Raw genomic sequence first — 25,431 nt, forward strand, 5'->3', positions numbered from 1 at the left:
TTTTATATTTCAATTTTTTTTTTTAAATTTGTTCCTTGAAGAGCTTTTGGCAAGGTGGATTGGGATCGGGTTGGTCCAGTGATTTTGTTGTTGACGGGATCTTCTTTTGCAGAGATTGGTGAGGTTTCAAAGAAGAAGTGGAATAGGAATAAGAGAAGGAGGAAAAGAAGGAACAAAATCTAAAGTGGGAGGCAAAGGTGGAACATGTAGAAAAAGGAAACCGTATTGTAAGAGAAATCCCGCTACCTAAGAAAGTTAACTTCTTGTCAGTATCATATAACATCTCAGACCACACTCTGTAACATCTAATTGTCTCCTCTATGGAGGTCTAACCTTTTGGTCAACCGGTCAAACCTGCTCTTAAACCACTGTGTATATTGTATGCGCCTTAATACAACATTTCTTTATCTTTCTATTTTTAAATTTACTATTATATTCTCATTTGTCGTTCATGTTTGGAAGTAATTATGCAACACACACCAGTTTTTTGTTTTTTAATTAATGTTAACTACTTTATGTCAAGTGGGTATTTCTTGATCCATCGATCCCTTGCGTGCTATTCAAATTTTCATTTTTGAAACTGTGTTGTTTAGTGTTTTCGTTCTATCTGTTTTGCAATTAAATTAAAACGGATGATGAAAATTTAGCCTTTCTTTTCCGTCAATTTTGTTGTTGGGAGCATCGTCCACATGAATAGCAACGATATGAGAAATTAATGGCAAATAATTTCGGAGTTTAAGTAACACTTTTTTTTAAGATAACTGGGCGAAAAAAGAAAAAGAAGATTCAAAGAATTTGGTGAACTGAATTATTTGCAACAGTCACTCACCGACGTGGTGACTGTTATGTGTCAAAGGTTAGCGATGGCAACGTAGCGTTGGATCCTATATATGGTTTACGACATTTTTCGTTATGCCCTTTTCTTTTAGGAGCTTCCCGTTGGAATTTCCAGTTGCGTACGTAAACATGGAATCATGGTTTGAACCACTTTTGCAGATGATCACGAGATTAAAGACTATGTTCAACGTGTCTTTTGTTGTTGCTGCGTTTGGTCTTTGGAGCACCCTATTCCAATCATTTCAAATTTGGACTACAATAATAATAATATTATTTTACTTCTGTGTGATTTTGTATTTTATTTAGGGTTTCACATGATTTGAAACTTGGATTGGAGAGTTGATACTCCCCTGGGGAATATATTCTATAGACAGATCTGAATTCTAAAAATTTATGTAATTAATCCTGGTTTTTGGTTGCAGTTCACAAAGCAAACGGAGAGCATCTTTTGGAAAGCGGTGGTCGTCCCGTTTGTGGAACTGTGCTTCACCAATCTCTAGACGATCTGATTCTCACTCTCAGTGAATGTTTTTGAATCTTTTTCATGGAATGGGATCGATGTGTTCCAGAGGGGTTTGTTTGTTTGGGTTTGGCATTGCTTTGCTTGGGTATGATGATGTGGGGCACCTCTCTGATTTTCTTTTTAAAACAAACTCCAGTTTTTGGATTTTCTTTTATTTTTTCTCTGCTCCTTTTCTTTTCTTTTCTGCAACGCCTTGTTCTATTATCTAACCAGCTTTGACCCAAACAAACAAAAACACAGTTGAACACCTTTCTCTTCTCTTCCGGTGTAGTCGCATAAGCAATGCTGTCGAAAAGCAAAGTGGTGATGAGGTTAATTACTATGATGACGAGCTTGGCTTTTGTTTTGGATTCACGTGATTCGCACTGTACGACAGCCAAAACTGCTTGTTGTGTTCTTCTTCTGCAGATTTGATGGATTGGACGCCCTATAACAACTAACGGAGTCTGGGTCATTGTTGTGTTCAGAATAGCCCAAAACAAACCTCTGCATCAATGTGATTAAATTTGAATAAAAAAAATGTAAGGAGATAGCTTAGGCACTAAGCAGCGTGGTGAGAAGGGTTTAGTAACAGTAATATTGGGATTAGAGCGTGGTAGAGGAGGGAGGGAAAAGGAGCGTGAGAATAAGGGTGTTGGATTGGAAAGTATTTGATTTTCCTTGGCAGAGATAGGGATATTGGGTTTGAGACACAAAAACCTCGTGATCGGAAAAGGCAGATCCATGGAAGACTGTTCCCGCTCGTCACGTGGCTTCTTTTGACTACCCATTACCCAATGACCAAAACTAAACAACACCCCCACTCTCTCTCTTTCTCTCTTTCGACCTTTCTCCTTCCATTCTATGCCATGCTATAAATCCAAACTACTTCAACCCAATTATTGCATCACCTCACCAACCCCTATATTAAGGAGAACGTTGTTTACATTTCTCCCCCTCACTTCTTATACCATTTTCCATCTTCTTTCTTTCTCTCCCTATCCAGAGCCACTTCATCAATATCGTTGTTGTTGCAGTGTCTTCAGGGGAACGTCATGGGACCCTGTACATGTGGCACCTCCCACACCCAAACCACCTCCTTCTCCATGCCTTTCTCAGTCACAAACCATAAACAACCTTACCAAGATTCCGACATTTACGATTATTCCTTCTCCTCCTCGTCTTCTTCTTCCTCTTCCGTTGTTGACTGCACCCTCTCCCTCGGTACCCCATCCACCCGTTTCTCCCAAGACCAGGAAAAACCTACTCGCCACCACCAACGTACCTCCGTTTCCAACTTCTGTTGGGACTTACTACAATCCAAACACAGCCCTCAATCCCAAACCAAATCCTCCAGAACCCCCAATACCACCTCAAACACCGACCCTCTCATCGCTCGCCGCTGCGCCAATTGTGACACCACCTCAACTCCCCTTTGGAGAAATGGCCCCCGAGGCCCCAAGGTAAATTTAAATCACCATGCTTATCACTCCTCCAAACTTAAACTCTATATATCTCTTTTTCAGAACCAGATTCAATTCATTAAAAAAAAAACACTTTTTTGCTTATCTTTTTTCTTATACAATGTAGTTTAGTTTAATCAACATTTTCATTATTTTTCTCCGACATTGAAGAGTGGTTTGTGACTTTGTGTGTGGATTGCATTGCAGTCACTGTGCAATGCGTGTGGGATTAGATTCAAGAAGGAGGAGAGAAGGGCGAGTGCCGCGGCTGCACCGCCGCAGCAGGCTTCTGGCGGCATGATGGAATCGGCGCAGGTGTACAACAACTCCTGGTACGCACACCCGCAGAGTCAGAAGATGCAGTGTTTCTCGCCGGGGATGGGGAGCGAGTTCTGTTTCGCGGATGACGGCGACCGAGACGCCGATAACGGCATTCCGTTTCTCTCGTGGAGACTCAACGTCGCAGACAGAACGAGCCTCGTCCACGACTTCACAAGATAAATGTTGAAAACAAAAATCAATAGCATATTATAATGATAATAATAATATAATAATAGTCACACAAGATATTACAAAAGGAGGTAGCTGGCTAGCGTGGTTACCCTGGATACGGTCAAGACCAATCAAACACACAGGCAGTTATACGTCAACGTTTTACGATGATGTTTTTGATTGCGATGGTTATGATGGTCTCGAATCGTGGATATTATGTTTCTTTTTACCTTTTCCGTTTTGTTTGCTTCCTTTCTCGCCCTCGGTGTGAGAATGGGATAATTCTATATTCTTATTAGCTTGCTTTTTCTTTGGATTTATTTCTTTAACTTTCTCTTTCAGTTACGTATAAACCTACTTTTTCGTTGTCTCACTTCACCTCTTAGTTTATATATATAGTTGTTGTTGACCACCACATATATGGACCGTTTCTGAATCGATTAATTGGAAACACGTTATATTATAACTCCAACTTTCGCAGGTGCATGTCATGACTCGTGACCATTACCTCCTTTGAACAAACTGTTTGTTGATGCTTGAGCAGAATCTGAAATTTTATAGCGTTGTTTTCGATTTTCTGATTTGTACCCAAACATAGATAGATACAGTGATGTGCGAAAGCGAGTGGGACATGGGTGCATTTAATTCCTTTGAACCAAATTCGATGGTCCAATGTCTCAAAGTTGGATCATGAGTTCAAATTCTTTACTAATTTTTTTGATGTTGTTGTCGGTTGTGATTTCAGATATACTGATGTTGATATTGATATTAACTTCTTAAGACATGGCAGAGCCTCGTTACGCCGTTTATTTCTTCCTTTTCTTTTTTAATCATGTCTGACATTCTAAAAATCACATTAGACTGTATGGTGAAGTATATAAATATTTTTAATGACGAACTTTAATCAATATTTTAAAATACTAATGCTCTTTAATTAGTGTAGTTTTTAATGCAAATACATTGTTTTAACCTGTATAACACTTAATTATTGGTAAATGAACTCAAATAATTTGGTAAGAGAAAACCAGTATCGCACTTGTTAACTCTTACTACCTTTTTGTTTTCGCTTACTTAATAAAGTAGTATTTCTTTTGCGTTGCAGTGGTCAGTTTATACAGTGAGATAATCTTTACCTTCTTGGAAGACCGCATCGAATCTAATCACCCAATGAAGTTATGTTGCAGTAGCTGGAACTGAGAGCTTTTTTCAACACCAGAACCTAAAATCATTGCCGCTACGTCTCTTGGAGTATCATATATTAAAATCACCGATGTTAACAGAATGACACAAATCAAACGTTAAACCTTAAATTTGTCTTGCGCGCGCGTGTGTATATATATAAACGTTATACCTTATATATATATATATATATATATATACACACCAAGTGTGACGGTACACTTTTATTTTCATGAAATTATTATGCGTGTGTTAATTTGGAATTTGGATCCTGTACTGATTTTTTGTGGTGTTTTTTTATTGTGTCTTTGTAATATATCGATTATTATTAATTTTAAAGTTTTAAAATATATTAAAAAGATATTTAAAATACCAACACAATATAATTGTAATGCTCAACAGAGAACAATACAAAATAAAATTAATAGAAAATCTAGACTCGTTAATTTGATTATGACTTATACTTTTCTATAATTTCCTATTGATTACACTTATGTGAGCAGGATGAGGCTTGCAGATATACAAAATTTACTTTGTCAGCATGTCAGACTATTATTAAAGAGTAGATGTAGATGGAATGAATTTTCATACCAAAAAAATTAGTTGAGTTTGGTCTGAAATTTTTCTCAGATAAATAAGACTTCAAATTCTAAAGAGTTGTACATATATACACAAACGCATAACCATGATTATTTGTTATTGTTATGGAAGTGGGTTGTATTGTATAAGTATTGTACAATAAACAGTTTAGTTATATTAATTGAAATTTTTTAAGATTTTTTTTTCTGAACCATTAATTATTTAATTTTAATGCTGAATTTAAGTTATTCGGTGAACATAATACGTTAGATACAACACCAACACTATTATTATATATTTTTTGTTTAATTTATTTTAAGTGTTAGAACTATATCTTACTGTACGTTATATATTTTGTATTACATGTATGATAATCAATTTATAATGATTCCTAAAAGAGCTAATTTAGAAACGAGTTTTAATAGATATATTTTATGGTTTTGATTTATCATATTTTTGATTTTAAATCGGTCTACTTGGATTGGACTAGTCGTTCATTGGCTAAGAAATTCAAATTTGGATAATTTTAAGAGTTATTTCGTAGTTTTTAAGTGCGCATTGAAATAGCTTTTCTAAGACACTACGGCGTATGAGAGTTAGCTTGCTATCTCTTTCGTGGGAATATTCTACGAGAAACTTTATCCAAAATTATTATTGAAAAATATTGTTTATGGGATATTATATTTTTTAAGAACAAAAAATTGATGGGAAACTTAATCCAAATTCAATATTGCAAAATATTGTTTACTGGGAATATTGTTTAAAAACTCAGCCCAACATATACAACATATTTTTCCAATCTTCAAATCACAAAACTACGGGGACATTTGGTAGAAGATATTTCTTTTTCGTTTCCTGAAAATATGTTTCCCATGCCTGATTAAGTTTTTTAAAATTAATATTAGGGTAAAACAAAGTTTTTGAAAAATAATTTCGGTAAAAAAAATTAATACGTTGCATTTTTATTCCCGAAGAAATTATATAAATATGTTTCAATAATATTTCTGATGAACCAAACAAATTTTAATCGTTTAATGAAATAAAATTTTCAATATTTGAAACTTTTGTATAGGCTTAATTAGTCATTTGGTCCTAGTTTTGGTCGATTTTTTTCACTTTGGTCATACTTTTGAAATTGTTTTCAATTTGGTCCTACCTTTCGTTAAATTTTTTCAATTAACTCCTTTTCGTTAACTCCGTCTAAATGGTTAACGGAACAGTGGTCAGCATGGTTATTTTCTGTGACGTGGATTGTTGTTCAATGACGTGTCTGTTTAATTATTGTGCTGGCCATTTAATTGTAATTGCAGAATCATTTAGGGTTTAGGTTAATTGAATTGGGTTTAGGGTTGTGTTTGTCGAATTGGGGGATTTGGTGTCCAATTGGGGATTAGTTCGTCGATTTGGGGATATCCTTCAATTGGCCATTTCAGATCAACTTCTGCCATCCAATTGACGCTGATATTTGTAGAATCGTTGGCAGAGGGTTGAAGGTGTTGTTCACGGAGGTATGTTTTGGTTTAGGGTTTGATTTTTGTTGAGTATTGTTTGGGATTAGTGTTAATGATTAGGATTTATTGACGTCTCTGCAAAACAGAAAAAGAAGATGAAAGTGAAACACTGAAAGTGAAACAATGAGAAACAAACCTTAAAGTTCGCACAGTCCCAAAATTGTTTACCCAAGTTCTTTGTAGTTCTAGTTGTGCGCACCACTGCAATGTCTCCGCAATCGCAAATTGGGGGTGAGCCTGAAACCCTATAACCACCATGGCATGAATTGCAAGCTCGGTGAACCCATCTATTGCATGAAGAGGAAGATGCCCCACAAGACATTCCTTTTCAGCTGAAGATGGATGGAAGACAATCACAATTCAAGAACACACAAACCCTAACTTTCAATTATAACATTTGCTCTATGCATACAGTGGAAACGGACATGTCACTAAACAACAATCCACGTCATAGAAAATAACCATGTTGGCCACTGTTCCGTTAACCATTTAGACGAAGTTAACGAAAAGGAGTTAATTGAAAAAATTTAACGAAAGGTATGACCAAATTGAAAACAATTTCAAAAGTAGGACCAGAGTGAAAAAAGTCGACCAAAATTAGGACCAAATGACTATTTAAGCCTTTTGTATATAAACAACTTTTTTTTTTGTATCAATCGTTTTTTAGCTTTTATATGGAAGTATTTTTGGAGTAAAAAATGGTAAATCTTTCATTTTTTGCAACCTTTTTCTTTTATTAATAAATTACAAGAAATAAAACATTAGAATAACAACGTATTTAAGAAGTTAAAATGTACTCACGACATATATAATTGCTATAAATTTGTTGTTGTACCAGCATCTTTATCTTTATCGGAAACCTTGTGCTTCTAAAAGAAGGCACACAATTTTTTATTTTCAATTTAATCACAATTTTATTTAAAATTGAATAATTTTGTCTTTTCATAATTGAGACCAAATTTAATTTTAGTATAAAAGTTATAATGATGTTTTTGTTAAAATTCACATTTTTATTAAATATTTTTTGTTTAAGATTATAATTAGTTTAAAAATATAACAAAAAATTTAAGGATGAAAACTAAAATCATTGATGTAAAATTTTAAAATTTGTCTTTATCCTTTAAATTTTCGTTCTATTTTTAAACTAATTGTAATGCTAAACAAAAATATTTAATAAAAATGTGAATTTTAATATAGAAAGTAAATTTGATTGGAGAGAGACAAAATTGTTTCATTTAAACAAAATGGAGATTAAATTGAACAAAAATAAAAATATATGGATCAAATTGAATATAAAATATTAATTTTAACATGTGAATGTTTTAAAAAATATTTTAAAATAAAAAAATTACAAAATGATATGACCATCATTGTTCATCACTATTAATGATTTAAATGATCTTAGTAAAAAAATAATTAAATTAAACAAAATTAACAAAAAAAATGAGATCTGTTTAAAAAAATAAAATTATGACTGATTTAATTAAGTTTAACGAAAATTTAGAAAAAAATAATATTTTAACCATAATTTCTTCGTAAAAGATAAAAGTGATAACGAAAAAAAATATTATGTAATCTCCGAGTGAAAACCCATCCCATTTCCATATTTAATATATATAATTGGTTTTTATCTCGTATCATCCATTCAAAAACAGGTATAAATATGAGGGTACCAATCCTTGTACGAATTGCAATACTAATTATATATATATATATATATATATATATATATATATATATATATATATATATTAAAATCAAAACAAAATTATATGATATTATACATCAAGTATACACATTTTTTTCCAATATCAAATACAAATACAAGAATTATAATTGAATAAATATTAAATAACATTTTTTGAATAAAGATCAAATAATCATAAAACAAATATCAAATAACTACAAGAAAGAAACAATATTATAAAGTTTATTGGTTACAGAGTAAAATTAAGTTAAAAGTTTATTGGAGTACAAATAACTTAAAAATAAACTGTGACACAAAATACCAAATAAAATTTAGGCTTAATTGATTTTCTTGTTCTCATATTTTTTTATATAAATCAATTTGATCCTTTGATTACTTTTTTATTAAATATATTTTTATTTTTTAACTTTTAATGAAAATTTGAATTAATTTATTTTGAAAAGTTTGAACAAAAATTCGAGTTAGTTAAAAAATACATTTGAAATATTCTATAAAATGAATAAAATTTAGTTAAAATGATTAAATCTACATAATCATAAAGTTGAGAATCTAAATTGATTTAAAGTCTTCCAAATATACTAATTTCAAATTTTATTTAAAAAAAAATATATTTAATTAATTATTTTTTGTGTAATTAATTCGTTAACTCGACTTTAACATCATGTTTAGAGTTAATTCGTAATTTATTTCTTTTTATTTTTGCCATTAATAAATCTTTACGTAATATCTTGTATTCAATTAAGTTAAAATTTTAAATAAAAAAATAAATTGAATACAAGACAAAACATTCTTTATGTGCCAACGACCATCACAGAATATTGACAATACAATTAACACCTAGCACAACACTAACCTACATTTTTTAAGAAAATAAAAGATAAGAGGAAAATTAAAAGTACTACAAAGTCACATGTGGTGTCCAATGTCATTATCGTCGATCTAACAAAAAGAGCTTAATTAGATTATATTTACAAATCCGAAGATGTAATTGAAAACAAACTGCATTGGATCACGCAAACAATACGAGAACAAAAAATCAATTAAACCTGAGATTTATTTGAAATTATTATATTACATAAAAAATAAAAAAATTAATGATTTAGAATGGGTAAACGTATAAAACAAAAACTAATATTTGATTCGGTACAATGACAAAACAAATAAATATATACACATTCATTCCTGTAATTATAACGGATTTTCAAATTTGGGTATTATCTATACTAATGCTCACTCATACATACTGCTCATAAAAATTGATATGCCTTCAAATATCATTTTAACACACAAGTTCACGTGTCATCTTTACTCATTTATCCCCAGATATAATTTCTTGAGTATACATTTTTTACTTTTATAAAATCTTAATTAAAAATTTGGTCTTTTGATGTTTCAATATTAAATTCCTTTAATCCATCATTAACATATTATTAAATTATTAAAAAATATTAATGTATTTCCGAAAATAATACGCACCAAAACTATTTTTCAGACATTTTATTATTAGTATTTTATTTAATCAAATAATTAATATAAATAATATTTACAAATTCCTATCCATTTACTAAATTACATATTGCTATTAAATACAAATTTCTTAATTTTGGAAAAAAATATATGCACTAAAATTTTTATAAGAATCATATTGTAGGTTTATGAAGTTAGTGAGATGAAAATAATTGAACTCTTTTAAATAAATAATTGATCCTCTCAAATTGTGAATATTCAAACAATTTTTTTTTAAAGTTTTAAAAAATTGATAAAGTAAATTAATTTGGATTATTTATCTAACATAGTAACCCCAAAAATTAATTCTGATTAATTTCTCCTAAAAACAAATTAAGGACATTAATATACCCACTAACAATAATTTGAAAGGTTTGCTCATTAACACGTCAAGCCCCACCATTCTGCCATAAACCCTAAACCCAAACAAGCCGTTAGTCATTCTGCCGCGTTTCCACAACACTCACGACGATGGAGGCCGAAGCTATGGCCATGGAATCAACGGAGTTAAAGGTGTCGGAGCTATTGAAAGAGGTCAACGTAGATTACTCTCCTCAGTTCACTAAGCTCGTTGACGACACCGTTTCCGCCATCAAAGCCTCCATAGACAAAATCCCCAACGATTTCAAGGTCATTATTCTATTCGTCTTTCTCTCTGCTATGATTTTCGGTGCATTCAACACTGAGCTTCTGAATGCGCGTGAATTGGCAGGTAACTGCAGATTTAGCATCGCGGTTTGTTTCGGACATTGGCGCCGATAAGGTCGAGTTTAAGTTTAAGAAGCCAGAGTTTATTAAGACTGGTGGAAGTTACTCCATACAGAGTATTGCGAGGCCTGAAGTTAATGCTGATCTTATTATCAGGTTACCAAAGGTACAATAATCAGAAAAAAGAACTGCGATAACCAAATTTACATATTAATTTAATTAATGTTTTATTTAATTTTCTGATGCGAGATGTGTGTTTCGACTTTTATAACTGTTTTCATATTTTGTTAGGAATGCTTTCATGAGAAGGATTATTTAAATTACAGATACTACGCCAAGAGGTGTTTGTATTTATGTTTGATAAAGAAGTATTTGGAGAGGTCTTCATCTATTGATAGGGTTGAATGGTCCACTATGCAGAATGAAGCCAGAAAACCCTTGCTCATTGTGTATCCAGGTTTGCATTACGTGTCCGCTCAGAATTTAATTTAATGCCTCTGAAATGTTGTTGGTTATTCTAACGATGAAAATAATTGCAGCTGCGAAGCTTGTTGAAGTGCCTGGTTTTTTTGTAAGAATTATTCCGTCCGCCAAGGCTGTATTTAGCATAGCAAAGTTGAACCTGAAGCGCAACAACATTCATAACCTGAGTAATGGTCTGTTTTCACTATACCTTTATTCTATTTCTCCAAGATTGTGGCGTCTTCTTTTGACAGAGTTTTTGATGATTGATTGTTGATATCTTGAAGGGATTGATCTTCAGGCTACACCGAAGTACAATTCTAGTATTCTGGAAGACATGTTTATAGAGGATGCTGAATTCGTTGACAAGTATTTTGTTGGATGGAAGGAACTAAGGGAGGCTTTAATACTGCTTAAGGTTTGATATTTGATTGTTTTTGGGTATTTATGTCCGGGATTCAATGAATAAAATTGCATAGTGGAAAGCTGAACCGATTGCTTGTCCTCATTGATTTAGGTTTGGGCCCGGCAAAGAAGTTCAATATATGTTCATGATTGCCTGAGTGGGTTTTTGATTTCTGTCATACTGGCATACCTTGCTTCTAAGCAACATATTAGCAATTCAATGAAGGCAACTGAAATATTCCGCGTCACCTTGAATTTCATTGGTATGCTTGTAGTCTCTCCTTGCGTTTCCATTCATTTTGTTCAGCTCTCCTGGTCATGTTAGTGTGCTAAGATTGGTCTGTTATGAGAGTTAAGCTACTCATGTTGGTGGTTATGGTTGTCAATGCGTGTATGTTTACACAAATTATGTCCTGTGCAATAATATACTGTGTTTGTGATACACATCCATGTTTTGATGAAATGCTATGGAAAACATTGTTTAGTTCTCTTCTAAGAGTCTAAAATCATTTACTTTTTTTAGAGTGTTATGGAAACAAAACTGTTACTTGTTTAGGTTTGCTTTTACGTTTTCTCAATGCATTATCATTATTTTTCTCCTTTATATTTGGCATCTGAGTTCTATCATCAAAGCCTATTCCTTTTCTTTCCCATCCAAAGGAATTATCAATAAAAAAATATATTTTCAGTTTCTTAGTGAACATGCAGGCAATTGGCTACTAACTTTAAAATAGGCACAGACTGGGGATGGGGCTTCAATATGTATTGGCACAATAGATATGTATTTATTAATGGTAGTGGTTTTGCAGCAACATCAGAGTCGTGGAACCGAGGGTTATACTTTCCAAAGGAAGGCGAGATCCATATTACGAAGGAGGTGTGGATCTCTGCTTGTTTTTTTCTTTAACTATTTTTACTTATTGTAAATCTATTTTATGTATCATTTGATTTCATGCTTTATTTATTCTTTATTCTTTTTGTTTTGTTGTTTTGATGATTGTTTGTTAACCTAATCTGGACGAATTATTATTTTTATAGCATTTTGAAAAAACTGAACAAAAAGCTACTATTTACTTTTTCAATTTTTAAATAAATTGTAGTTTGATAGTGTAGCGTTATGCTTTTGACCCAAAGTAGCTTTGTTATGTTTTCAATTGCTTAGACTTTAGTTTTAATTGGGAATGAATGGCAAGTTTATTCGCTCCATTTATTAAGAACTTTATTAGTAAATTCTGTCTTTTTCTTTTCATTTTGGGATATGTCCATTCATTGTCAGTCCTTCATTGTTGTCTTCGTAACACATTGTAACGGTTCTGCACAACAGGTTATATGAATTACATTGTTTGCTGGAGTTTTCTTTTCTCATGTAATATTTTTTGTTCACTACTCCTATTTTCAGCAAAAGGTTCAACTTAAGGAGTCATTTCCAATTCTCATATGTCATCCATCTGGAGGATTCAATCTAGCTTTCCGAATGTCCAGGATTGGTTTTACTCGGGTACATTTGAACCGTACACCAACTTGTTTTTTCAATATTATAAACATTGTAGTTCTCAATTTGACTATTTATTTATTTATTTTGGATCTTCTTCTGTATTCAGCTTCAAGATGAGGCTGCTATGACACTTAGGTGCTTACAAAAGTGTAATGATGGTGGATTTGAGGAAGTTTTTATGACCAAGATTGACTATGCTGTTAAGTATGACTATTGCATGAGGTAATGTTTATTTACTAGTTTGTCATTGACTGTGAATGGCAGCTTTGCCTCTTTGATAGGTAGAGCGTTGAGCGGTGACCTTGCCCGACCTAACCGAAATTTGTGGGTTGGATTGGGTCAACGGGTTTATGAATTTTAAACCCGATGATTCTAATACTACCCAACGACATAATAAGTATACAATGAAAAATATTATTTGTCTAATAATTTTATTATAATATTCTATCCACATGTGCTTTTATGATTGTTCTTTATTTTTATACTCTTTTATTTAATAGGATTATTTTTATGTTTTTTGTTTTTAAGTATAACTGCTGATTAAAAAACTATAATTTTCTTTTCAAAGGTTGTCTAAATGTTGATTAAAAAGTTAATGTATTGGTTAAATATTTTGTTTATATAGCAAGGTTTACAATACATAAATAGCTAAATATGTTAAATATATTATACGTTGGGTCTGCCCTTCGTAAGATGGTATCAAAGTGTATCCTTAATTTATTAAAACGTAACTCACCATGATATACACATACCCCACCTCACCTTACAATTTACAAGTTGGTTTTATTGGGTTATATTTCAGATTTATAATAAATATTTTATATTGTGATAAAATATTTTTTTAATTATTGGATTTTTTAATATTTTTGATATGTACATTTTTTATATTTCTTTTATCATCGTAGCTAAAATTTATTGAATCCTTAATTTTAAAAAATTGCCATGTATGTATCGTACCAAGTATTAAGGCTTCATAGATCTACGCGATATAGGTGGATATGCTTGGTATTTTGGATTGAGAGTTATAAATGGGTTTAAATTGGAGCAATAGTTGCTTGGCAGAATTTTAAATGTGGTATCTGGTACTTTAAACCAAATATAAGTGTAATCTGTTTATAAGGTTTTATAGCATCTTAATTTTCACCTATGACGCGGAGGTGTTTGAAAATGTCAATTTCGGTGAATGTTGTCCATATGATCATGGATATGGAATGTGAAAACATATTAATCATAATGATGTAAATCTACTACCTTATAACACGTTGGAGACTCGTTAACCTTTTTCTCCTCTGCCTTTACTTTTCTCTCTGGCTTATAGATGCTTGTCTATTCAAACACTTTATTTTATGAATGGATACTCTATTCTTTGAATAAATTTCATTATGGCTTGCTTCATATTATAAAAACTATAAGTTTATATAAATATATACACATTCATTCCTGTAATTATAATGGATTTTCAAAATTGGGTATTATCTATACTAATTCTCACTCATACATACTGCTCATCAAAATTGATATGCCTTCAAATAACATTTTAACACACGAGTTCATGTGTCATCTTTACTCGTAAGAAACACTTGAGGTTTATCATGTGTAAATAGCATATGATATAATTTTTAGATATATCTTTACATAGATATATTTGGAAGACTTATCCCCAGAGCGATATAATTTCATTATGGCTTGCTTCATGTTATAAAAACTATAAGTTTATATTATTACTTGTTTTTGATCTTGTAGAATAAATTTGAAGGGAAAGAATGAGGTATTTGCATTTGGATTTTGTTTGGACGATGAGTGCTGGAGATCATACGAGGATAAAATACATGGTATTTTATCTAAAGGGTTAAACGATAGAGCAAGAGCCATTCAAGTTACATGGAGAAATACACAATGCAAGTGGAGTGTGGACGATGTATGATTTCAAGCATGACTTTCAGTGTCCCATTTAAAATGTGTTTTCATCCTTTTTGTGTTGTGTTGTATTTCTAACTAAATTCACTACCTCAGGGCTTGTCGGTATTTGATAAAGTACCGTTGTTCATAGGAATTTCAGTGAGTACTTTGGAGAAAGCATATAGGATGGTTGATATTGGCCCAAATTCCGAAAGTAAAGAGGAGGTATATATTCATCTGCACATATCCTCTTTTTCTTTTTGCTTTCACATTTGGGTTGCTGCATGTATTACTGTGCTCACCCATTATTTGAAGCAGGCTCTTGAATTTCAAAAGTTTTGGGGAGAGAAAGCTGAGCTTCGAAGATTTAAAGATGGTAGAATTGCAGAAAGCACAGGTGAGGCATTTATTGTTTCGATTCATTTTTTGTTTTATTTTTTTATTTTCTATGAGCAACACAACTTTCTCATATTGTTAGCTTAGATAAAGTATCTTGACAAATACTGACATGGTGGTGGCTTTTGCCCTAAAACATTTCACAGTATGGGAAAGTGAGCAATGGGCTAGACATCTTGTTTTGAAAAGAATATCTGAGCATGTACTTAGTCGACATCTTTCTCTATCCTCGGAAGATATTGTAGTTGTTGTGGATCAACTAGATTTCTCTTTGATTCACGGTGGTGGAGGTAATGATCTTTGTGAATTCTCCCTTTTCTGGTCTCATGTGATTTGCTTAGCTTGTTAACTGCTGTGATGCTTTTGAAATTATTCACCTACAGATCCTATATCATACGCTGGTAGTTTGCTTGGGGCATTTGATGTTTTATCAAAGCGCTTGCGTCTTATTGAAGACCTTCCATTGAAGGTGTCCAGTGTACTGCCTTTAGACTCTGGTATTTTACCATCCTGGGCAGATATTTTATTATTCATTCAATTACCATTTTTTCTTGTATATTTCTTGTACCATTTTTTGAAGTCATCTGTGTCTATGCTTGTTAGTGTATGTTTTCATTGTTAATTAAATCCTGTAAAAAACTGCAAGTACAAGGATGTTCAAGTTAACGTTGAATCTCATTTAAGCTTGAGCTCAACTAATGTTCTATCCTTATTGTCATTTTCAGCTTTCAGGTTTTCATCAGTGTTCCCTCCGGAACCTCATCTTCTAGCTAATGAAAAAATTGAATCACTCAGATTGAGCAAGTTTGTTCCATCATGCATTCAAGCACTGGAAGTTATGATTCAGGTATGGCTTGACGCACCAGTTGTGCTCAGTGTCCTGGTGTTTTTACAGACAATTGAAGAGCAAATTCTTTTTCCCTTTTCAGCTGGAAGGTTCTGGGAACTGGCCAATGGATGAAATTGCAATTGAAAAGACAAAATCTAGCTTCCTTTTTCAAATTGGATTGAGGTAGGGTGTAGATCCTTTATTCATTTCAGGATCTTATTCTTTTTAATATTTATTAAGATGTGATAATATTTTTATGGCAGTCTTCAAAAGAAGTGGGGGATGACATGCACTGCCACTGAGGATAATGTGGACGTGCTAATGTCAGGATATGCTTTTCGTCTAAAAATTTTGCATGAAAGAGGCCTTAGCTTGCTGAAAAAGGAAGGTATGCACTTCCACTTTGTATATGATTATGATTTAATTGGAAAAGCCACTTCTCAATTTAACTTATCAAACCATTTTAACATGCAGTTGGGGATGTTCAGGCTAAGCAAGTTTCTTCCGTTGACAAGAAACTTTTTATCCATAGTCAACATGCTAATATGATCAATGGATTACAAAGTCGTTATCCAATATTTGGACCAGTAGCTAGGTGAAAATTTGCAAATTTCTTTGTCAAGCTATGTTACATTTATAATCTGAAGCTCATGTATACCTTTCATGTGTCTAGACTTGCAAAACGATGGGCTGCTTCACATCTATTTTCAGCTTGCTTAGTAGAAGAGGCTGTCGAGCTATTGGTTGCATATCTTTTTCTTAATCCTTTGCCATTTGATGTTCCCTGTTCACGGATCACTGGGTTTTTGAGGTGAGTTTCCTAGTTGTTGTTAGTCATCTTATCAACCAATTAATTTTGACTAGATGAAATGACTACTACTTAATCAGTGATTGCTTCAACATTGCATTCTTACTCTCAAAGTCTTGCACTCATCTCTTTGATTAAACTGTTAAGGACCATATTAATCTTCTCTTGAATGATTTTCTCCTTTAATTATCCTTTTCCTTTTTAAAGGGCTAGCTTCGTGGCTAAGATGATAGATCAAAACCTTCCAATTTTGTCCAGAGACATTGAGTGTTTTATTAAGCCGTAGTCAGTAAACTCCTCACTCCTTTAAACCTATATTCTCTGTAGAATACATTACTGCAGATAACATATCAATTTGCTTGTTAAGGGGTTTGAGAACTGGGTATATGATGTTAGGATGGCTAAAACGTGGGGACCAAAAGATGACAACACAGAAGGTTGAAATTCACTATACCTTTCTCTGGAATTTCCAGCCTAGTCTCTTGTAGAGGTCCTAGGCCATTTCCATCCACCAACAGATCGTATGCATTATTCTTCCACATTTCTACCACTTCATCTGTTACTTTTTCTCTCTTGGTCATGATCCTCTAAATTGGGCACCTTTCAATTTCTTCTGACACAGACTTTAGTTATTTTTGGGTTTCTAGCAAATTCTCGGGATTTGGCATTCACATACGAGAAAGTTGCAAAGGGCTTAGTATTACTAAAATATATTATAATACAATCTTATGCTTATTGATTTTTTGACAGGTTCCTGCGGTTACTCTCAAACTATGATTGGACTTTCTCTCCATTGGTTGTCGACATAAATAATGACTTGAGCCAAAGTGATGAGAAAGAAATAAAGGTAGGCTGTGTGTCTGAGTACATGATTAGGTAAATCAAGATATAATGTTAGTCTCTGAAAAATATATTTCATTATGGATTTTCAGGACAACTTTTCGCTAAGAAGAAAAGGTCAGGGTGAGAGTGGACAAAGTGTAGGACCAGCAATGTTCTTAGCTACAGTTTATGATAAAGAATCTGAGGCTTGGACTAGATTATCACCTAGTGGAATGGTTTGTTGCTCTTCAGATTGGAAATAATTGAGTTTTATTAGAGAAGGCTTGAGGCGCTGAAGTTTCTCGATTTCATTCCTCACACGTCCATTTTTTTGTCACATAATTCATTGAATAATGCTCTAAAAAATAAACTATAGCGGGGGTTAACTAAAAATATTCTGCAGGAATGTCCTCCAGTAAAAGTGTCCTCAGTAGATGGGGTTTTGTTAAAGTTGAGTGTGCTTAGAATATATAGGATATTCTCACAGTTTACCATTTTTTTTTTGAGTTTTCCACATAAGTATTCTAATCTGTTGATGTTTTAAACTTCATGTCTGCATTTTAACACTTTACTCCATGGATTCTGTTGCGTCTGTTTCAAGCGTTCGTTAACTTGTGAGTTATGATTCCACGGTGATTGCCTTGTGACTATGAATCCATATTTGTGATTTTACCAGGAACTAAAAAGGTTAGTTGCATATGCCCGAAGCAGTGCCAATTTGCTGACAAAACTTACATTTCAAGAAGAGATCGGTCCATACAGATGGGAGGTGAGTGGAGCAAATTTTTAAGTTATTTTCTCATTTCAACTTTTAGTTGTAGAAGAGTATATTTCCGGAGTTATTGAGTTTTTTCATTTTTGCTGCAGTGCCTTTTCAGGACTCCTTTAAACAATTATGATGCAGTAATTCTTCTCCACAAGGACAATCTCCCGTATCCCCAAAGGCTTCTCTTCCCTTCAGAAGTTAATCATGGTACAATTAGTAGCCAGTAGTTTACATGTTAAACAGTTCTTAAATGATTTGATGGTGAAGGGTTACGGTTTATATAATTGTTTGGTAGTTATAATTGTAGCAAGATGGATACACCATTTTTTCTCGTGGTCAAGTGTGACGAAATCACATAAATTGTTGTACTATGCATGAAAGATAAATTTATAATGCGGGATGGTATGAGTTCAAACTCATTAGACTAAGGTATTAGTGTGTTAAAAAATATTAATTATTGATAGCTTGATCTTTTTGCATTTATACATTATTTGTTTCCCTTTCACAAGTTATACTTAATCAAATGGTATTCTCACTTGCTATGTTGGCAGGAATACATGTTGCAGAAGGACAAGCCAGCAAGTGTTTTCAACCCTTTTTTTTGCCTAAAGATTTGAAGGGCAGGGCAGAGGAACTTAAAAATAAGTTGCTGGTGGATTTTGATCCATCAAAGTGCTTTATCAGAGACTTAAAGGTAAGTACAGTGAAAGTGATTTCATGTTGAATGTGTTCCTCTTCGCTAATTAGATACATATCATTTATCACTTGCAGCATGAGTTCTCAGCCTCATTCCAAATATGGCATGATTATCTGGGAGGCGATATTATTGGTCTAACATGGGGGGAATCATATTCTTCCAAGGTATAAAATTTGCATTTATATTAGTGGGGTTTTGCGAAGTATATTATGAATTCTTTACAAATCTCAACAAATCGATCTTCTGATCACCGTTTTTTCCTTTCTCTAAAGAAGCGGAAGCACGAGGAAGTGGTTGATGAAGAATATAATCCTTTGAAGGTATTAAAAACAGTGGGGGAGATTGGGAAAGGATTTGTGAGGAGTGTATACTTTCTCAAGCCCCCAAAGCTCAGGAATTAGTATTGATTTGGTTATCTTATCAATATGTATATTGAGGGAATTTTGCTCGGTAACTAGCTATTTTTATCGATAGAAAAATAACATTAATTAGCATGGAGGAATCAGTCAAATGTAGGATCAATGTTGTAGAGCAAAAGAGTACCACTTTATTGAAGGAAAAGGAGTTGCTGTAGATTGATATCTATGTTTAATCTTCAGTGTACATTATTCCCTTCCACCGCCACAACTTGGGCAAGCCGAACAGTGGTGAGGTAAGATTTCCTAATTCTTATTGGTAAAGAAGCAAGCTGATAATATGGCATAATACATGCATACAAGACGTGAAGAGAAATTTGTCCATGCATAGCTGGATTAATTATTGCAATGCAGCAATGGTGTTTTGAGATGGAAATTTCGGTCACAGCGTCTTTAGGGTATTCTTATGTACATTATTGTTTTGAGCCGATTATTCATATATTTCTGCGATGAGGTGGCATGTTGCCGTACCTCTTTTTAAGTTGTCGTAAGATAATATACGTTATTTTAGTTTTTTAAATGTAGTGCTCATTGATTTTTCGTTTTATATCCCTAATAGTTATGGACACTATACATTAAGATTACTTTTGTAAAATTGTTTTCTTTTATCTGCATTCTGGTTTTCCTGTAGTCTGTGAAATGCCTGGGATGGCATATTATAGGACGATATGAGGGTAGAAAATTCACTGCGGTTAATTTATTAACAGTCTAAAAAATCACTCTGGCTCTGTCTTTGTATGTTGCTAGTTGGACAAGTTTGCTAGCCGTTTTTCTTAAAATTTGAATTTAGTTTTAGATCTAAAGTATTGTGATATACTACAACTCAGTTCTCGTAATGGTCATGTTTGGGGAAGGATACTATTTCGTCCACCAACCAATGGCTCACTAGAGAGGCCCTGATATGTCGGGATCCAATATGGATGAATTATTTGTGAGATGGAATAAAGTTAAATTACTGTACATAAAAATATAACTTATAACTCAATTTTCTGAAAATGAATTAGGCTTAAATGCATGAATTAATGGGTGTCAGGAGTTCAGGAAGATGAGTTGTGGGGGTTTGCTCAAAACATGGGAGATGGAGAAAGAAGGGTAGTCTTTAACTTATAATGGAAAAATTGCACTACTACTTATTGGAAGACATAATTACAGTATACAGCTCCCTAAATAGGTAATATGATGAAAGCGGGGCGAAGAGACTGGAATTGCAGCCACAAGGCAAGGGTTATCGAAAAAGTCATGAGTTAACATCCTTCTAGATTTACACCAATCCACAACATTTTTTATTTAATAATTTAATTTATACTTTAATTAATCAAAACAGTATTCAACATTTACTTTTTCATTTTTATCTTGTAATCTCTTTTAATAATAAAATATTATGTTTAGTTGATAAAAGTAATTCTAAATAAAATTAGAAAATAATATTTATGATTATTAAATATAAATATGAAATATAGTAAATGTTAAAGTATAATAATCCTTGAAAGTAACTTAATTAAATATTATATTATAATTTAAAGTTGTTAAATTGCTGTGTATATGTCCAAATAATATTCTTGTTTCAAAGGCTACACTCTAGTTCCATATTTTTTTTTGCCTGTTTTTAAGATATAATGGTAAAACCATCATTTTTGTAATTTCTTTTAAAACAAATACAGTTTTTTTTTAAGAAAATACCTATTTTAATCGTAGTAAAAATTCACAGAAAAAAGTAGTCGTGCTTCCAAATATATCTTCTACTTGTATTTTTTAATATGTAGTAGCCCGATTTGGCTGATTTTAATTATTTGAATAAATTATATTTAATTTTGTTGTTTTATATATTAATGAAGATCTAATATTCCAAGTCTTTTTAATATATAATTACTTATACCTAATTATTTTTTTAAATTCATCTTCAATTTTGAAAAAAATAAATAATTATCAAAATTAAAAATCATACTTATAAAGAAAAAAAATATCAAAGCCATATCATCATATACACTCTTGTCAATTCATTGAAAAAAAATTAAAATAAACAGTGATGACAAAGTCAAAATTTTTGTGAAAGCACCACAATGATGTAATTTACTTTGACAATTACTGAAATTGGTAATTTAAATAAAAAAAAACTATGTATTTGGGGAAATTATATTTAGGAGTACAATTTTACAAAGGAAAAAAAAATACTTCAAATCATCAATTAATTGTATTATTATTATTATTGTTTGAATTAAAAACCGTGATTTATTACATGAATAAATAATGACTAATTTCCTCTTCCAACCAAAAATAAAGACCATTAATAATTAATATCTTCAAATTAATTGATTAGCAATTTACAAGGTATTTTCTCTATAAAATAGAAAGGTATTTATCATTTACTTCTACACCAACTTATTTATTTGAGCTTGTGGCTTTGTGTTTTGTATCTTATCTATCTTGGCATATTTTTTCATGTGATTTAATGATTTCATATATTCATAATCCCTTCTAGATAATGCCTATACTATATATATATATATATATATATATATATATATATATATATATATATATATAGTTTTATAGTCGGAGATGTGTGTATGATAAGTAAAAAAATTATTTTTTAGAGCATCTTTCTATAAACCATTTTTCAAATTTGTCCTAAAACATTATCATTTTCACAATGAAAAAGAAAAATAATACAATAGGCACTCTGGCGTGATCCAGAAACGCATTTCTGGCTCGAAGTTGAGTGGGAGTGTTTGGGAGCCAAATGGGTCTTCTGAGCATCATCAGAAAAATCAAGCGGAAAGAGAAGGAAATGCGAATTTTGATGGTGTAAGTTATTCCTTCAATTCCAATTTCTCTTTTTTTTTTCTTTGTTCATAACACGTTTCGATTAAAACCTGGAATCACTTTTTGTACAGCGGATTGGACAATTCGGGGAAAACTACAATCGTTTTGAAGATAAACGGAGAGGACACTAGTGTCATCAGTCCCACGCTTGGCTTCAACATCAAAACCATTGCTTACCAAAAGTATTGTTCACTTTTTCGCCCCTCAATCGCATTATAATGGCTTCTTTATCTTCCTAGCTTCAAATTTTTTGCTTTCATTTTACTTTATGAGTTCAATTGGCATTGGTAGGTACACCCTAAATATATGGGATGTTGGGGGGCAGAAAACAATAAGATCTTACTGGAGAAATTACTTTGAGCAAACAGATGGGTTGGTTTGGGTGGTTGACAGTTCAGATCTGAGAAGGTTGGATGATTGCAAATTGGAGTTGGATAATCTTCTCAAGGAAGAGGTTTGTTCAATCCAATAGTTTCTTACTTACTGACAAACAAGTTGTATACATGTTGTTACTTGTGTTGATAATTAAAGATATATTATTCGTTCGTGCTTTTGGACTCTTTTTTTATTTGATTGACATAAATTTCTATACTTCTATTGGTGTTTTGAGCTAATATTGTCTGAAGTTAATACTTTGCATTGATAAATGTTTAATATTTTTTTGGTCTTGGTCCAATGCTTTTACCACTCCAAAGGATTATTTGTAGTATTAGTGCCAAACCCATCACCATAAGTTCTTGCCTTTGACACATGGTCTTTAATTGAACCAAACGGAGTTATGTGATTCCTGTGGTCGACCTCATCTGGTTGGATAAGGATTTGTTGTTGTTAGTTGTAACGAGAAAGTAAACTGTTGTTGTAGCTTCTTGTTTACGAATTTGGAAAGATTACATGATTAATCTCTTTTCTTTTTCATTCATGTGGGTGTTTATTGAGTATTGGTGTTGACAATGCTTTTATTGTTCATCCAACAGAGGCTGTCTGGAGCATCTTTACTGATATTAGCAAATAAACAGGACATAAAAGGTGCCCTTACACCCGAAGAAATAGCAAAGGTGAGCTTAATTTTATATGGTGTTTCTTCCTTGTACAATTTCCTTAATTTCTGTACAGAAAGCAGTCTAGCAGATGCAACAAACTGATTTTAGGAACTGACGATTCTGGTTACTTGAAGTGATCAAGGAATAGGTTTATTTGGTGTATCTGTAATTATTAGCAAAAGTTGCATTTTATATATTTTCAGGAAACATAGAATTTGGATTCTCTACTGGTTTTTTTGTGTTGTTTCTCTACTGTATCTTTATAATACACTGATTACCATTAATTTTGACATTTTAAAATATATTAAAAAGATATTTAAAATATCAACACAGTGTATTTTTAATAATCAGCAGAGGACAGCATAAAAAAACCAGTAGAGAATCTGGACTCGGAAACATAGGAACTAAATGTCAGAAATTTTTTAACTTCTCATATCTCAAGACCCCCGAAAAACGACTAGTAACTTGAGTTACGAATAATTCTAATATGCACTAATCATGTAGGTGCTGAACTTGGAAGCCATGGATAACTCTCGGCATTGGCAGATAGTTGGCTGTAGCGCATACACTGGTGAGGGTCTGCTCGAGGGATTTGATTGGCTGGTCCAGGACATTGCCTCTAGAATCTATATGCTTGACTGATGCTTGTTTATGGCATCTTCCGTGAAATTTGTCCAATTTACAAGAGAATTCTAAAACCCAATATTTTTTCTTAGGAAGAGATTATGGATTCACTGCCTCACTGATATTTTTTTTCTTAGGAGGGGGATGGGTTGGTGCCTGTAAAATTGATATTTGATTTTGAAGCAGCCAGATATTGGATTGCTTGCAGGTTACATACCTGTCATGCACATGTGAAAATTTAGAATACTTGATTATGAATAGGGATTCACCTTTTTAGCTAGCTCGTTCTGTGCTTCTTTTTTATGTGAAAAATTATTCAAGTTGTGGAACTTGATTTTTTTTAAAATGTTGTTTTAATGTTACACTTGCGTGATTTACTTAAGAGCTTCTCACTCTGCCTCAAAACCATTATTGGGTTTATTAGCTATACAAGGCTAGAGGTAGTACTTTTTTTTTGGGGTTGGAGGGGCAAATACAGAGATGCAACAACTTTACATTAAAAATATGTTTTCTGATAGTAATGCATCGGTGAGTCGGTCACAAAGGACAGTGTATTTTTACACTTCGCGGAAGTTTTAAATTGCATCGATTAATTTATGAGAAAGTATATTTTGACAACTTTCATTAAACTTATTTTTTGTCCTTATACTTGATGAATTCATCTCTACAGCTTTCGGTCTTTTAATTTTTTATATACTTGAATTTAGTAACTATTTTTTATTTTTAGTTGATATAAAAATTAAACTTACATAATGTATGAAATTACGCTTTTCATACTTAAATTCAACGTTTAATGACATTTTTTATAGTTAAAAAAGTTGATGGAAAAATAACAAGAGTAAATTTATATACTTTGAAAAGTTTGACAACTAAAATTGGAACACTCTAATTTTTTTATTCCTAAAATTTATAATTAATATAATTTAGAATAGACTTTATTCTTATTTTATTGAAAATCTCAATAAACAAAATATATAACTCTTTTAAACCTCATAAGATAATAATCAAACAAAAATTAACTACAATTTTACCTAAATCATACACACACAACTATTAGATCAAAAATAACAAAACAAAAATATAAGCTCCCTCTATCTTTTATTTTCCACTTTTTACATTTCTTCTTCAAAACTCAACCTTTAAAATTTTCTCCTTCACTAAATCTATTCTCTCTGATACTTTCTCAACCAAGTGTCACTTGTTCACTCTATTAGTACATATATTTATGTGGATTTCACTATCATCTTTAAATTCTTAGAAAATTCATCCTTAAATCCAAAGAAAATTCAGGCAGATAATCCTCCTAATAATCATAAAATATTAGGTATATCTTTTTATACTTTTATGTTTTTTTTCTTAATTTTTTTTAAATCTCTTGTATATAACGACATATCAATAAATCTTATGTCTTTTAATAATATAATAACTATTATATATATTATAATAATCACTTGTATATATTTT

General features: G+C 32.1%; 3 protein-coding genes across 3 annotated transcripts; all 3 read left to right on the top strand.

The window, feature by feature from the left end:
- Positions 1 to 2,047: 2,047 nt before the first annotated feature.
- Positions 2,048 to 3,667, top strand: LOC114174169 (GATA transcription factor 18). The gene is made up of 2 exons (XM_028058951.1): positions 2,048 to 2,802; positions 3,010 to 3,667. Exons 1-2 carry the CDS (start codon positions 2,395 to 2,397, stop codon positions 3,301 to 3,303), a joined length of 702 nt encoding a protein of 233 aa, XP_027914752.1. The 5' UTR covers positions 2,048 to 2,394; the 3' UTR covers positions 3,304 to 3,667.
- A 6,495-nt stretch (positions 3,668 to 10,162) lies between these two features.
- On the top strand, positions 10,163 to 20,064 carry LOC114174052 (nucleolar protein 6). Its single transcript, XM_028058794.1, has 26 exons — positions 10,163 to 10,407; positions 10,490 to 10,651; positions 10,777 to 10,942; positions 11,025 to 11,141; positions 11,235 to 11,365; positions 11,465 to 11,615; positions 12,162 to 12,229; positions 12,752 to 12,850; positions 12,954 to 13,069; positions 14,591 to 14,765; positions 14,861 to 14,971; positions 15,065 to 15,143; positions 15,289 to 15,432; positions 15,526 to 15,639; positions 15,868 to 15,989; positions 16,072 to 16,154; positions 16,235 to 16,359; positions 16,446 to 16,566; positions 16,645 to 16,782; positions 17,530 to 17,626; positions 17,712 to 17,837; positions 18,278 to 18,370; positions 18,469 to 18,574; positions 18,919 to 19,061; positions 19,139 to 19,228; positions 19,337 to 20,064. The coding sequence occupies exons 1-26, from the start codon at positions 10,249 to 10,251 to the stop codon at positions 19,463 to 19,465; spliced, it is 3,165 nt and encodes a 1,054-aa protein (XP_027914595.1). The 5' UTR covers positions 10,163 to 10,248; the 3' UTR covers positions 19,466 to 20,064.
- A 2,004-nt stretch (positions 20,065 to 22,068) lies between these two features.
- Positions 22,069 to 24,247, top strand: LOC114166730 (ADP-ribosylation factor-like protein 2). Its single transcript, XM_028051518.1, has 5 exons — positions 22,069 to 22,285; positions 22,375 to 22,485; positions 22,595 to 22,757; positions 23,278 to 23,358; positions 23,848 to 24,247. The coding sequence occupies exons 1-5, from the start codon at positions 22,221 to 22,223 to the stop codon at positions 23,983 to 23,985; spliced, it is 558 nt and encodes a 185-aa protein (XP_027907319.1). The 5' UTR covers positions 22,069 to 22,220; the 3' UTR covers positions 23,986 to 24,247.
- The last annotated feature ends 1,184 nt before the right edge of the window (positions 24,248 to 25,431 follow it).

The sequence above is a fragment of the Vigna unguiculata genome, chromosome 2 (genome assembly GCF_004118075.2).
Source record: "Vigna unguiculata cultivar IT97K-499-35 chromosome 2, ASM411807v1, whole genome shotgun sequence".
In the NCBI taxonomy this organism is placed as follows: domain Eukaryota; kingdom Viridiplantae; phylum Streptophyta; class Magnoliopsida; order Fabales; family Fabaceae; genus Vigna; species Vigna unguiculata.